Source organism: Lucilia sericata, unplaced genomic scaffold, assembly GCF_015586225.1.
Source record: "Lucilia sericata isolate MDLA Ls3-8-SP2 unplaced genomic scaffold, ASM1558622v1 Contig001366F_arrow, whole genome shotgun sequence".
Taxonomy (NCBI): Eukaryota; Metazoa; Arthropoda; class Insecta; order Diptera; family Calliphoridae; genus Lucilia; species Lucilia sericata.
The window spans coordinates 77330-91406 of NW_023995309.1; the positions used below are offsets into that span (position 1 = coordinate 77330).

A 14077-nucleotide genomic window follows, 5' to 3' on the forward strand; every position below is an offset into this window, starting at 1 on the left:
GACTAGACTATAGACTAGACTATAGACTAGACTATAGACTAGACTATAGACTAGACTATAGACTAGACTATAGACTAGACTATAGACTAGACTATAGACTAGACTATAGACTAGACTATAGACTAGACTATAGACTAGACTATAGACTAGACTATAGACTAGACTATAGACTAGACTAGACTAGACTAGACTAGACTAGACTAGACTAGACTAGACTAGACTAGACTAGACTAGACTAGACTAGACTAGACTAGACTAGACTAGACTAGACTATAGACTAGACTATAGACTAGACTATAGACTAGACTAGACTATAGACTAGACTATAGACTAGACTATAGACTAGACTATAGACTAGACTATAGACTAGACTATATACTAGACTATAGACTAGACTATAGACCAGACTATAGACTAGACTATAGACTAGACTATAGCTATAGAATGTTTATAGAAAATTAAAGAAATTGTTTTAAAAAAGAACTTTTAAAGGGTGTCGTTTAAATTTACCTTTTTGCAACAGTAACTGATTTCTTCGGTTTGCTGTGATCATATCCTTTTAACATGAATAATTTGCATTTAATAGCATATAATAGGGTATAGAACGAGCTTTTTTAATTCTTTCAATTATTTGTTTTTGATTTATTTTGAAACCTAAATTTTCTTTATTTAAACCTTTAGCAACAGCTTTTTTATTTCCTTTAAATTTTTAGCCGTTTTCACACACCCATACAGGCCATAGTTGGAGCTTCACTTTATTTACTCTTTATTTTCATTGATGCTCTCTTTTAATATCATCACGCACACCTCCCCCTTCAGAATTAAAATAACAAAACCATTTACCATAAAAAAAACTCAAACAAGAGAGAATATACAAAACTACTAAAACAATGGATACACATTTTTTTCTTCACGACTGCGCTGCCGACAGCACATTTTTTTCTTAACAACAATTCCATTATTTAACGCGATTTATTGACAGATTTAAATATTTTCTTCAAGAACATTTTATACTTTACATTTCTATGCACTTTTCACAATAATTAAATATGTACTTATCTATTTTTTAATAACCTTTTTATTACGACACTTCCGAAAGACGAACTTATTGTTAAGATATCACACTAAGAACTGATTAACAAAACGTGAAAAGGAAGAGTTTAGTGGAGTAATGCGAAAAGAAGCAAAATGGGAAAAACAAAAACAAATTGCTAAGATATTTGCGCATACACTTAACACTTGCGCATGTCCAAAAATATGGTGGGATTATTTGAGAGAGGATATGTAAGAAATGTAGTGGTTTTAGTGAAAAGAGGGAGACCTGTTTGTATAACTTAAGTGAGATGATACAAGAGCAACAGTAAGGAAAGCCGGCAATGTTGTTGCAGGTGTGTGCGAGCTTGCTCATAAATTATGCTAACTAACTAACTAACTAACTAACTAACTAACTAACTAACTAACTAACTAACTAACTAACTAACTAACTAACTAACTAACTAACTACTACTACTAACTAACTAACTAACTAACTAACTACTAACTAACTAACTAACTAACTAACTAACTAACTAACTAACTACTAACTAACTAACTAACTAACTACTAACTAACTAACTAACTAACTAACTAACTACTAACTAACTAACTAACTAACTAACTAACTAACTACTAACTAACTAACTACTACTACTAACTAACTACTAACTAACTAACTAACTAACTAACTAACTAACTAACTAACTAACTAACTAACTAACTAACTAACTAACTACTAACTAACTAACTAACTAACTAACTAACTAACTAACTAACTAACTAACTAACTAACTAACTAACTAACTAACTAACTAACTAACTAACTAACTACTAACTAACTAACTAACTAACTAACTAACTAACTAACTAACTAACTAACTAACTAACTAACTACTAACTAACTAACCTAACTAACTAACTAACTAACTAACTAACTAACTAACTACTAACTAACTAACTAACTAACTAACTAACTAACTAACTAACTACTAACTAACTAACTAACTAACTAACTAACTAACTAACTATAACTAACTAACTAACTAACTAACTAACTAACTAACTAACTAACTAACTAACTAACTAACTAACTAACTAACTAACTAACTAACTAACTAACTACTAACTAACTAACTAACTAACTAACTAACTAACTAACTACTACTAACTAACTAACTAACTAACTAACTAACTAACTAACTAACTAACTACTAACTAACTACTAACTAACTAACTAACTAACTAACTAACTAACTAACTAACTAACTAACTAACTAACTAACTAACTAACTAACTAACTAACTAACTAACTAACTAACTAACTAACTAACTAACTAACTAACTAACTAACTAACTAACTAACTAACTAACTAACTAACTAACTAACTACTAACTAACTAACTAACTAACTACTAACTAACTAACTAACTAACTAACTAACTAACTAACTAACTAACTAACTAACTAACTAACTAACTAACTAACTAACTAACTAACTAACTAACTAACTAACTAACTAACTAACTAACTAACTAACTAACTAACTAACTACTAACTAACTAACTAACTAACTAACTAACTAACTAACTAACTAACTAACTAACTAACTAACTAACTACTAACTAACTAACTAACTAACTAACTAACTAACTAACTAACTAACTAACTAACTAACTAACTAACTAACTAACTAACTAACTAACTAACTACTAACTAACTAACTAACTAACTAACTAACTAACTAACTAACTAACTAACTAACTAACTAACTAACTAACTTAACTAACTAACTAACTAACTAACTAACTAACTAACTAACTAACTAACTAACTAACTAACTAACTAACTAACTAACTAACTAACTAACTAACTAACTAACTAACTAACTAACTAACTAACTAACTAACTAACTAACTAACTAACTAACTAACTAACTAACTAACTAACTAACTAACTAACTAACTAACTAACTAACTAACTAACTAACTAACTAACTAACTAACTAACTAACTACTAACTAACTAACTAACTAACTAACTAACTAACTACTAACTAACTAACTAACTAACTAACTAACTAACTAACTAACTAACTAACTAACTAACTAACTAACTAACTAACTAACTAACTAACTAACTAACTAACTAACTAACTAACTAACTAACTAACTAACTAACTAACTAACTAACTAACTACTAACTAACTAACTAACTAACTAACTAACTACCTAACTAGCTAACTAACTAACTAACTAACTGACTAACTAACTAACTAACTATTGGTGTATACCACCAATTGAAAATTTCAAAATTTGTGTATAACAGGAAAAGTTTTTGTATAACACTTTTCTTTATACAAAAGTTTGTATATAACAATTTTCCTACAAATTATTTTCTATATAACAATTTATAGAAACATTTTTTATAACAGTTTCTCTGTTTAAAAATTGGGGTATAACAGTTTTTCCATTGAATAATCGGTGTATAACAGTTTTTCTATTGAAAAAATTGGCGTACAACAGTTTCTTCATTGAAAAACTTGTGTATAAAAGTTTTTCTATAAAAAAACGGGTTATAACAAAACTGTTATATTGAAAAATTGCTGTGTGATGGTTTTTCCATAAAAAAGTTTTTTCTATAACACGTTCTTCTGTAGAAAGTTGGTGTTTAGCTAATTTTTTATCCATAACATTGTATATAACAGTTTATAGAATAGTTTTATATAACAGTTTGTCTATAGAAAAATTGGTGTATAACAGTTTTTCTATAGAAAAATTGGTGTATAACAGTTGGTGTTTCTGGAAAATATTGTGTACAACCGTTTTTTTTTCTTTTCTTTATAAAAAAAATTGTGTATTACACATTTTTCGATAAAATTGTTTTATATAACAGTTTTTTCTGCAGACAAATTTTTGTATAACACAATTTTTTTAATTTTCTAGATAAAGATTTCTGTAGAATACATTTTTCGAGAGAAAATGATGAATATAAAACATTTTTCTATAGAAAAATTTCTGTATTACACATAAGAATGTGTCATTATTATGAACTTAATTCTGGTGCTGCCATCTAGATGTCACATATTAAGGTTGATGTTTTAGCTAAGACATCAGCCTAAATGTCAAATATCGTCTAATGCTTCTCAAACTGTATGATTGAAATCATTGAATGGAGTTGCCAGAGTATTAAATTCCAAAAATCCTCAAAATTCCCTTTTCTAAAAAAAAAACTCTTACAAAACTTTACTTTTATTTAATTTTATTTATAAAATATACAATAATCGTTTTTTAATCAATAAACATTTTTCACTTAAAAAAACTATAAAAATTTTCACAAAATTTCGTTTAGAGAAAATTTCCATAAAATAAAGTTTACAAATACAATTTAGTTGCAAGAATTTTTGTAAAAAATTCTTTATTATTTTACAAAAAATTACAAGAACATTTAAAAGGCCAATAAATAATTAAACTAGAAATAATTTTAAAATTTAAAATTCCATTCGTTATAATTGCAAAAGACACATAAAAACTTTTTACATTTTGCAGCTTACTAATTTACATGACTTCTAAGCTTTTTATTAAAAAAATAATCTTTTTCAATTTTTTACTTAAAGGAAGCACCTAAGGATTTTGTTGTTTCATTTATAAAAGAAAGTTGCTTAAAAGCTTTATAGAGCTTTTAAAAGCACCTTGTTTTAATATTACAAAGAAAACTGGCAAGATTTTTCATTTAACAATTCGTTAATAACCAAATTTTTTCTAATAAAAAAAGAAAACACAAATATAACACGGCTTAAACTTAACACAACTTATCTAAGGGGTGTTTTGGCTGTCGAAAAGCTTTTAAGCTCACGCCAGCACACCATCCAAGGCGTGTATAACACCATTTGTGGCCGGTATATTGGAGGCTACCATTTGTGTATCATTAACCTTGATTTTACCCGCTGAAGTCTTTTGCAGTATAAACAGTTTTACCAGTAAGCAAAGAGTCCTTAACCTGATAGAATCTCATGCCGGCCGAGAAGAGAGTTCCCGACACAATATGTTTCATGGCAAATTCTTCAGCTGCTTCCTTATCGCTAGTGAGTTTTTCTAAAGTATCAGATTCCAGCTCCGTGAAACTTTTATCAACGGGTGCGAAAACAGTATAGGTTTTAATGCCTATTCGGGGGAGGAAAAAAATTAAGATTATAATAATTTCTTTATTTGAAAAAAAACCTAGAGAGTTACCTTTACTTTGTAATTTTTCCGAGAGTCCTGAGGTGTACAAGATCTTTAAGAAGGTAGAGAAACGATTTTCTCTATCCGATTGCAGTGTTTGTAGAAGATCACCAACGGGCAATGGGAACATGACACGATCGATAGCATGGGCTATACCTTGAGGAATCTTAATATCCTTCTTGTTCAAAACAACCATGGCGCCGTTAATGGTGGTAAGCTAGATGAAAGGAAATAAAATTTAAAAGATCTTGGGAATAAAAGCTTTACGATAGAAAACTTGGAACACAGTTCAGATCTAGTTCAGTTCTAGTTTAGTACTAGTTCAGTTCTAGTTCTAGTTTAGTTTAGTTCAGTTCTAGTTCAGTTCTAGTTCAGTTCTAGTTCAGTTCTAGTTCAGTTCTAGTTCAGTTCTAGTTCAGTTCTAGTTCAGTTCTAGTTCAGTTCTAATTCAGTTCTAGTTCAGTTCTAGTTCAGTTCTAGTTCAGTTCTAGTTCAGTTCTAGTTCAGTTCTAGTTCAGTTCTAGTTCTAGTTCGTTAGTTCAGTTCTAGTTCACTAGTAGTTATAGTCCAGTTCTAGTTCAGTTCTAGTTCAGTTCTAGTTCAGTTCTAGTTCAGTTCTAGTTCAGTTCTAGTTCAGTTCTAGTTCAGTTCTAGTTCAGTTCTAGTTCAGTTCTAGTTCAGTTCTAGTTCAGTTCTAGTTCTGTTCTAGTTTTGTTCTAGTTCTGTTCTAGTTCAGTTCTAGTTCAGTTCTAGTTCAGTTCTAGTTCAGTTCTAGTTCAGTTCTAGTTCAGTTCTAGTTCAGTTCTAGTTCAGTTCTAGTTCAGTTCTATTCAGTCTAGTTCAGTTCTAGTTCAGTTCTAGTTCAGTTCTAGTTCAGTTCTAGTTCAGTTCTAGTTCAGTTCTAGTTCAGTTCTAGTTCAGTTCTAGTTCAGTTCTAGTTCAGTTCTAGTTCAGTTCTAGTTCAGTTCTAGTTCAGTTCTAGTTCAGTTCTAGTTCAGTCTAGTTCATTCTAGTTCAGTTCTAGTTCAGTTCTAGTTCAGTTCTAGGTTCAGTTCTAGTTCATTCTAGTTCAGTTCTAGTTCAGTTCTAGTTCAGTTAGTTTTCCAGTTCTAGTTCAGTTCTAGTTCAGTTCTAGGTTCAGTCTAGTTCACTAGTAGTTATAGTCCAGTTCTAGTTCAGTTCTAGTTCAGTTCTAGTTCAGTTATAGTTCAGTTCTAGTTCAGTTCTAGTTCAGTTCTAGTTCAGTTCTAGTTCAGTTCTAGTTCTGTTCTAGTTCTGTTCTAGTTCTGTTCTATTTCAGTTCTAGTTCAGTTCTAGTTCAGTTCTAGTTCAGTTCTAGTTCAGTTCTAGTTCAGTTCTAGTTCAGTTCTAGTTCAGTTCTAGTTCAGTTCTAGTTCAGTTTCTAGGTCAGTTCTGGTTCAGTTCTAGTTCAGTTCTAGTTCAGTTCTAGTTCAGTTCTAGTTCAGTTCTAGTTCAGTTCTAGTTCAGTTCTAGTTCAGTTCTAGTTCAGTTCTAGTTCAGTTCTAGTTCAGTTCTAGTTCAGTTCTAGTTCAGTTCTAGTTCAGTTCTAGGTCAGTTCTGGTTCAGTTCTAGTTCAGTTCTAGTTCAGTTCTAGTTCAGTTCTAGTTCAGTTCTAGTTCAGTTCTAGTTCAGTTCTAGTTCAGTTCTAGTTCAGTTCTAGTTCAATTCTAGTTCAGTTCTAGTTCAGTTCTAGTTCAGTTCTAGTTCAGTTCTAGTTCAGTTCTAGTTCGGTTCTAGTTCAGTTCTAGTTCAGTTCTAGTTCAGTTCTAGTTCAGCTCTAATTCAGTTCTTTCACTCCAACTTACCGTCACATCATTCCATTCCTGATCATGCATATTATATTGATTTACTCTCAATTGGGTACCTGCCAAGGAGACACCAGTCATCTCATCCTGCAAAGTGGCGATTTCGAAAGCTCCGGGTATAACATGATGCAAGAGAAGCTTTAAGAATCAATTGGAGATAATATTATTAAATTTTTGAACCAAATAAACTCAAACAAAAACTTACCCCACTTAACATCTAGGATTAGCCTTAAATTTCTCCTCGGCTCTCTCAGGTCCACCCAATTGCACTAGCAAATTCTTAAAAGCCTTATCCGTGGGCACAAAGATGGTATAGGGTCCAGTTTCATTCAAAATACTGTCCAAACCCGATTGTCTTAGATATTTCGACATGGCGAAGAGACCATTGGATTTGAGTATCTGAATCAAATCATCACTAGGATTGGCGGAGGCGGAAGAGTCTGAGGTGATGGAAGTTTCCGAATTGGAAGTGGAAATTGAAGATTGTACATTGACCTCAGAGGCTTTATCTTGATGTTCGGTTTCTTCTACCACAGCATCGCTATATTGAGCTGCGGGAGCCGATTGTTCAACAGTGGTTTCGGTAAGACGTTCAGTTACGGCTTGGTAAGTTGAGGGTATATAGACCGGTGAGGAAGTGGGAACTGTGGTATAACGTGGCGAAGGTGTGGAACGGTAAGCTGAGTGATCATAATGACGGGTGGAAGAACGATGTACGATTGGCGCTGGTGTGGTGGTATGATGATAGGGTGTAGTATGTCTAGAGGTATAATATCTGTGAGTTGAGGCTCTGGTTGGTGGAGGAGGTGGTGGCGCTGGTGTGGTTGTGGTGGTGGTAGTAGTTGTAGTGGTCGTGCTGGTGGTAGTAGGTCTCTGGGTAGTCTTAACAATATTGCCCGATTGTATTTCTACAATTTCGTCATTGGGCAAGGTAAGACGTGTTACCGAGGGAGGCAGTTTGATATCACCATTACGTATACGTTCCAAAATACTTTCTACTTCGGCTCCGGTTTGCTTGGTTTCCTTTTCGCCATTGGCCTTAACTCCTTGGATTTTGAAACTACCATCTGCCTGTTCTTCCAGATAAACATAAGTGGCCTTCTTTTGGGTGGCAAAGTGGGGGCTGGTTTAGGTTGGGCCTTGGGTTTAGAGCTTAAACCCTCAATTTCATAGCCATCGGGTATTAAGCCACGTTTGGCCAATTCTTCTAAAGAAGGAGGCTCATCGGAATCAGATTGTATGACCGCTGTACTGGCTATACTATTGGCACCATTGGATACGCCCTCTACGCTACCTCCATACAAAGAAGCCAAATTAGATAAGTCCACACCTCCGGGTAAATTTTGAGGATCTACTACTTCCTCGGGATTGGGAGAACGTAATATTTGCACTTTGCCTCCTCCGGGCAAAACTAAATCCTTTTTACTTTCTGGAGCCACATCGGCTATCGATAGTTTTCCTTGACCTCCGGTGACCGCTTGTATTCCTTGTTCACCAAACAAACTTTGTAATTGATCTTGGGTGTAAGCCTGTTGTCCCTTAACCAAATTGGGATCGGTTGTTCTGATCACCTGAACACGTTCTCCATTAGGCAAAACCAAATCCATTTCTTCATAGGTTTTATTACCCAATTCCTTTTGGGGTTGCTCAGCTAAAGCGGCCTTTAGTTGTTTCAAAAGTTCATCTCTTCCGAAAGTCTTAACGGGTTTCTTGGCCACAGTTTTTGTCCAAATTTACCGGGATCGGCTTTAATTTGATTGTAAACCGGTTTGGAATGGATTTTATGGGTTGTAGTGGATGGAGTAGTGGTAGTAGTAGTTGTCGTTGTTGTTGTAGTGGTGGGATGTTCCTTGTAATAATTCTGCACAGCCGAGGCAAAGGAAGGTAATTCTGATGGTCCTACTGGACGGCTACGATTGGGTATATAATTGAATTGTTGCTGCTGCTGTTGTTGGGTATTCTGTTGGTAGATTTGCTGTTGCTGGGGATTTTGGACAATAGTGGGTAGAACCTGTTGCTTGATGGTCTGTTGTTTGGCCAAAAATTCAGCATGTTGTTGCTTGACTTTATTTGGGATTTTTCGTATTGTTTTTGTACAAACTGTTCATGTTTTTGGATAAGCTTTGTTTGTACTCCTGATCGGGGGATTGAGGTTGACCCAAGTTGGGGAATTGAGAACCTCCAAAGTGCTGTTGTTGCTGCTGGGGTTGTTGCTGTGCTGTAGGGAAAGCGGTTGAAGGTACATTAGCGAAGGGCAATTGCGGTACGGGCAAACCTAAATTGGGTGTCAAAAGATAGGGTTGCTGCTGCTGTTGTTGTGGCAATTTCTGTTGAGTTTGAGGCAAAAAGGTTTGTTGGGTTGTCTGTGGTTGTTGCTGTAAATGGGTTTGCTGCTGCTGATGTTGTTGTGGTTGTCCAAAGAATTGTGGTTGCGTGGAGAAAGGTTTTTGTGGGGCAGCATGTGTTTGGAAGGTGGGTACGGGAGCCTGTATGGGCAACTTCTGTTGGGTTTGTGGCAAAATTTGTGGTCCAGTAGGGAAGGTTTGAGGTTGTCCTTGTTGCTGATAAGCTTCATTAGGTAAAGTCGAGTAGGGGGGAGGTCCATTTTGGAATGGCTTGTTATTATAAGATCTTTGAGGCAAAGATTGCTGGGGACCCACTTGCTGACTGGCATAATTACGTAAGGCCAGGAAATTTTGTTGATGCAAGTCCAAAGGACCAGCGGCTGTTGGCACCTGTTGTTGCTGCTGTTGAGGACCTAGATGTTGCTGCTGTTGTTGTTGCTGTGGTGGACCATGTTGTTGCTGTTGTGGATGTTGAAAATGTTGTGGTTGCTGTGGCTGATAATGTGGTATTTGATTTGAGGGACTTCTTTGGAATTGTTGTTGATTATTATTAACATTTTGGAAGTGTTGTTGCTGTTGATGTTGCAGTGTCTGTGGTGAGTTAGCGAAACGATGTTGTTGTTGCCGCTGTTGCTGGGTCTGAGGATGAGGCACTTCTACGCTGGGTGATTGCTGTAGGAAAAGACCTTGTTGGGGGCGTTGTTGTTGATGATGTTGCTGCTGTTGTTGTTGTTGCTGCTGATGGATATCACCATAGATTTGTTGTTGGGTGTTTAGTTGTCGACGGAATTGATTGTGAAAAGAAGGAGGCTGAAAATGAAGGAAAATAGGGGTAATTAATTTATGGACTAAATACATACATACAATATATAAAAAATATCAAGAGTTTAGTTCTAGTTCTGTTCTAGTTATGTTCTAGTTATGTTCTAGTTCTGTTCTAGTTCTGTTCTAGTTCTGTTCTAGTTCTGTTCTAGTTCTGTTCTAGTTCTGTTCTAGTTCTGTTCTAGTTCTGTTCTAGTTCTGTTCTAGTTCTGTTCTAGTTCTGTTCTAGTTCTGTTCTAGTTCTGTTCTAGTTCTGTTCTAGTTCTGTTCTAGTTCTGTTCTAGTTCTGTTCTAGTTCTGTTCTAGTTCTGTTCTAGTTCTGTTCTAGTTCTGTTCTAGTTCTGTTCTAGTTCTGTTCTAGTTCTGTTCTAGTTCTGTTCCAGTTCTGTTCTAGTTCTGTTCTAGTTCTGTTCTAGTTCTGTTCTAGTTCTGTTCTAGTTCTGTTCTAGTTCTGTTCTAGTTCTGTTCTAGTTCTGTTCTAGTTCTATTCTAGTTCTGTTTTAGTTCTGTTCTAGTTCTGTTCTAGTTCTGTTCTAGTTCTGTTCTAGTTCTGTTCTGTTCTAGTTCAGTTCTAGTTCTATTCTAGTTCTGTTCTAGTTCTAGTTCTGTTCTAGTTCTGTTCTAGTTCTGCTCTAGTTCAGTTCTAGTTCTGTTCTAGTTCTGTTCTAGTTCTGTTCTAGTTCTGTTCTAGTTCTGTTCTAGTTCTGTTCTAGTTCAGTTCTAGTTCAGTTCTAGTTCAGTTCTAGTTCAGTTCTAGTTCAGTTCTAGTTCAGTTCTAGTTCAGTTCTAGTTCAGTTCTAGTTCAGTTCTAGTTCAGTTCTAGTTCAGTTCTAGTTCAGTTCTAGTTCAGTTCTAGTTCAGTTCTAGTTCAGTTCTAGTTCAGTTCTAGTTCAGTTCTAGTTCAGTTCTAGTTCAGTTCTAGTTCAGTTCTAGTTCAGTTCTAGTTCAGTTCTAGTTCAGTTCTAGTTCAGTTCTAGTTCAGTTCTAGCATTTCTAGTTCAGTTCTAGTTCAGTTCTAGTTCAGTTCTAGTTCAGTTCTAGTTCAGTTCTAGTTCAGTTCTAGTTCAGTTCTAGTTCAGTTCTAGTTCAGTTCTAGTTCAGTTCTAGTTCAGTTCTAGTTCAGTTCTAGTTCAGTTCTAGTTCAGTTCTAGTTCAGTTCTAGTTCAGTTCTAGTTCAGTTCTAGTTCAGTTCTAGTTCAGTTCTAGTTCAGTTCTAGTTCAGACTGTTCTAGTTCTAGTTCTAGTTCAGTTAGTCAGTTCTAGTTCAGTTCTAGTTCAGTTCTAGTTCAGTTCTAGTTCAGTTCTAGTTCAGTTCTAGTTCAGTTTCTAGTTCAGTTCTAGTTCAGTTCTAGTTCAGTTCTAGTTCAGTTCTAGTTCAGTTCTAGTTCAGTTCTAGTTCAGTTCTAGTTCAGTTCTAGTTCAGTTCTAGTTCAGTTCTAGTTCAGTTCTAGTTCAGTTCTAGTTCAGTTCTAGTTCAGTTCTAGTTCAGTTCTAGTTCAGTTCTAGTTCAGTTCTAGTTCAGTTCTAGTTCAGTTCTAGTTCAGTTCTAGTTCAGTTCTAGTTCTGTTCTAGTTCTATTCTACTTCAGTTCTAGTTCAGTTCTAGTTCTGTTCTAATTCTGTTCTAGTTTAGTTATAGTTCTGTTCTAGTTTTGTTCTAGTTTAGTTCTAGTTCAGTTCTAGTTCACTAGTAGTTATAGTCCAGTTCCTTTTGTGACTATTACTGTTGCTCTTTAAACCAAATTTATTACATTTCCCATCCCTGTTAATATACTATCCCTGTCACTTGCAATAAAACCACAAATCATCATTATCATCCGGCAACAAATGCTGCAACCATTGCAACATCATCATGATAATAATTTTATGCATGTAATGCTACGACTGTAGTTTAATGTATGATGCAACATTTAACATGACTTTTTGTGCAAAAAAAAAAAATATTTGTTGTAATCAATAGAAATTATGACAGCAATATGCTACAAACTTCCTAAGTCAGATCAAATTGAAAAGAGTTTTTTGTTTTAAAATCGAAGAGATGTTGTATATAAAACTATTATGCAGGTTATTGTGGTTTTGTAGTGGGGGAAATAAAGTTGTTGTACTATACAACAGAACTACAAGGAAATTATTACAGGAGATGAAATATCTCAACTTCTCCATATTATAGTTTTAAAGGTTTCAAATAAAAAAGCTTTGTAGACGAATTAGAGAACTATAATTTGTAGTTTTGTAGTGTCGTTAGAATGCAGTGATTTTTGAAAAAGATTGAAGTAGTTGTAGTAGTTTTTGTGATACTTCTTGTGATATAGTGCAGCTAGGTTTTTGTAGTTGTGTTTGTAGTGTAGCTCATCTAAAAATCGTTTTGTCTCCAGCAACTACTATCATCTTGATGACTACTTTATTAAAAACTGGCTATAAAAACAAAATTTTATTTGGCCATTTAGAAAAAAAAGCGAAAGAAGAAAATAAAAAAAACCACATTGAAATCTAGGTTATGTTTAATGTAAACGAAAGTAAAAGCTTCCAATAATCTCTAACGACATGAACCAGTTTTCATTTCTTTCTGGCGTTTTTGTTTGTTTTTTGCTTCATAATAATATTGTGGTTTTTAGAGTCACAAAAAATATCCTTTCATACACAGTGTATTATTACACTGACTCAAATTTCAGCATTTTTTTCCGCTGGCTTTCTTCTGTGCATCAGGTCTTGTGCTGTGGTGTTGATTGTCAAAGTTGCGTACATTGACATACATTAGGTTTGGTTGGCGTTCAGTTGGTATAATTTTCAATTTTTGTAGGTTATAAATTCAGGTTGTTGAAAGTAGTTTTTTTTTCTTCTTAATGTTTTTTTAAACACATGAGGAAAATTTTGTAGGCGACTTGTAGTTGTATGTTTGGTGGCAATAAATTAGCACACAATTGTGTGATACTGATTTAGTATCGTGTTTTACTGACATTTCCCATTGCAAATTTATGCCAAAATCACAAAAAATTGAAATAAAATGAGTGTGAAAATATTAGTTTGGTTTTGCGAAAAAAACCGAAATTAAAATTGTAATTAGTCTTTTTATTTGGCTACAGAAATCAGTAATTAGCCATGAATGTTGCATGAATGGATATTTTTAACATAAAGAACAAAAATTAAGAAGTTTAAAGGCAAAATGTCTTGATATTTCTTTACCAAAATCTGTCAACACGTTTTTTAAAGAAAAATCTCTCATAACATTTTTGCAAAAGTTCAGTTCTAGTTCAGCTCTAGTTCAGTTCTAGTTCAGTTCTGGTTCAGTTCTAGTTCAGTTCTAGTTCAGTTCTAGTTCAGTTCTAGTTCAGTTCAAGTTCAGTTCTAGTTCAGTTCTAGTTCAGTTATAGTTCAGTTCCAGTTCAGTTCTAGTTCAGTTCTAGTTCAGTTCTAGTTCAGTTCTAGTTCAGTTCTAGTTCAGTTCTAGTTCAGTTGTAGTTCAGTTGTAGTTCAGTTGTAGTTCAGTTGTAGTTCAGTTGTAGTTCAGTTCTAGGTTCAGTTCTAGTTCAGTTGTAGTTCAGTTCTAGTTCTAGTTCTAGTTCAGTTCTAGTTCAGTTCTAGTTCAGTTCTAGTTCAGTTCTAGTTCAGTTCTAGTTCAGTTCTAGTTCAGTTTCTAGTTCATTCTAGTTCAGTTCTAGTTCAGTTCTAGTTCAGTTCTAGTTCAGTTCTAGTTCAGTTCTAGTTCAGTTCTAGTTCGTTCTAGTTCAGTTCTAGTTCAGTTCTAGTTCAGTTCTAGTTCAGTTCTAGTTCAGTTCTAGTTCAGTTCTAGTTCAGTTCTAGTTCAGTTCTAGTTCAGTTCTAGGTTCAGTT

At 34.0% G+C, this 14077-nt stretch overlaps 1 protein-coding gene across 1 annotated transcript; it reads right to left on the reverse strand.

Moving 5' to 3' along the window:
• Positions 1 to 4434: 4434 nt before the first annotated feature.
• Positions 4435 to 10235, reverse strand: LOC119611120 (probable serine/threonine-protein kinase kinX; the record flags this gene model as incomplete). The annotated part of the gene is given in 9 exon segments (XM_037966590.1): positions 4435 to 4996; positions 4998 to 5194; positions 5264 to 5471; positions 7081 to 7218; positions 7282 to 8186; positions 8189 to 8797; positions 8800 to 9153; positions 9156 to 9206; positions 9209 to 10235. Coding segments are annotated over 9 exon segments (3603 nt in total), but the record flags the coding sequence as incomplete, so codon positions are not given.
• Positions 10236 to 14077: the final 3842 nt, after the last annotated feature.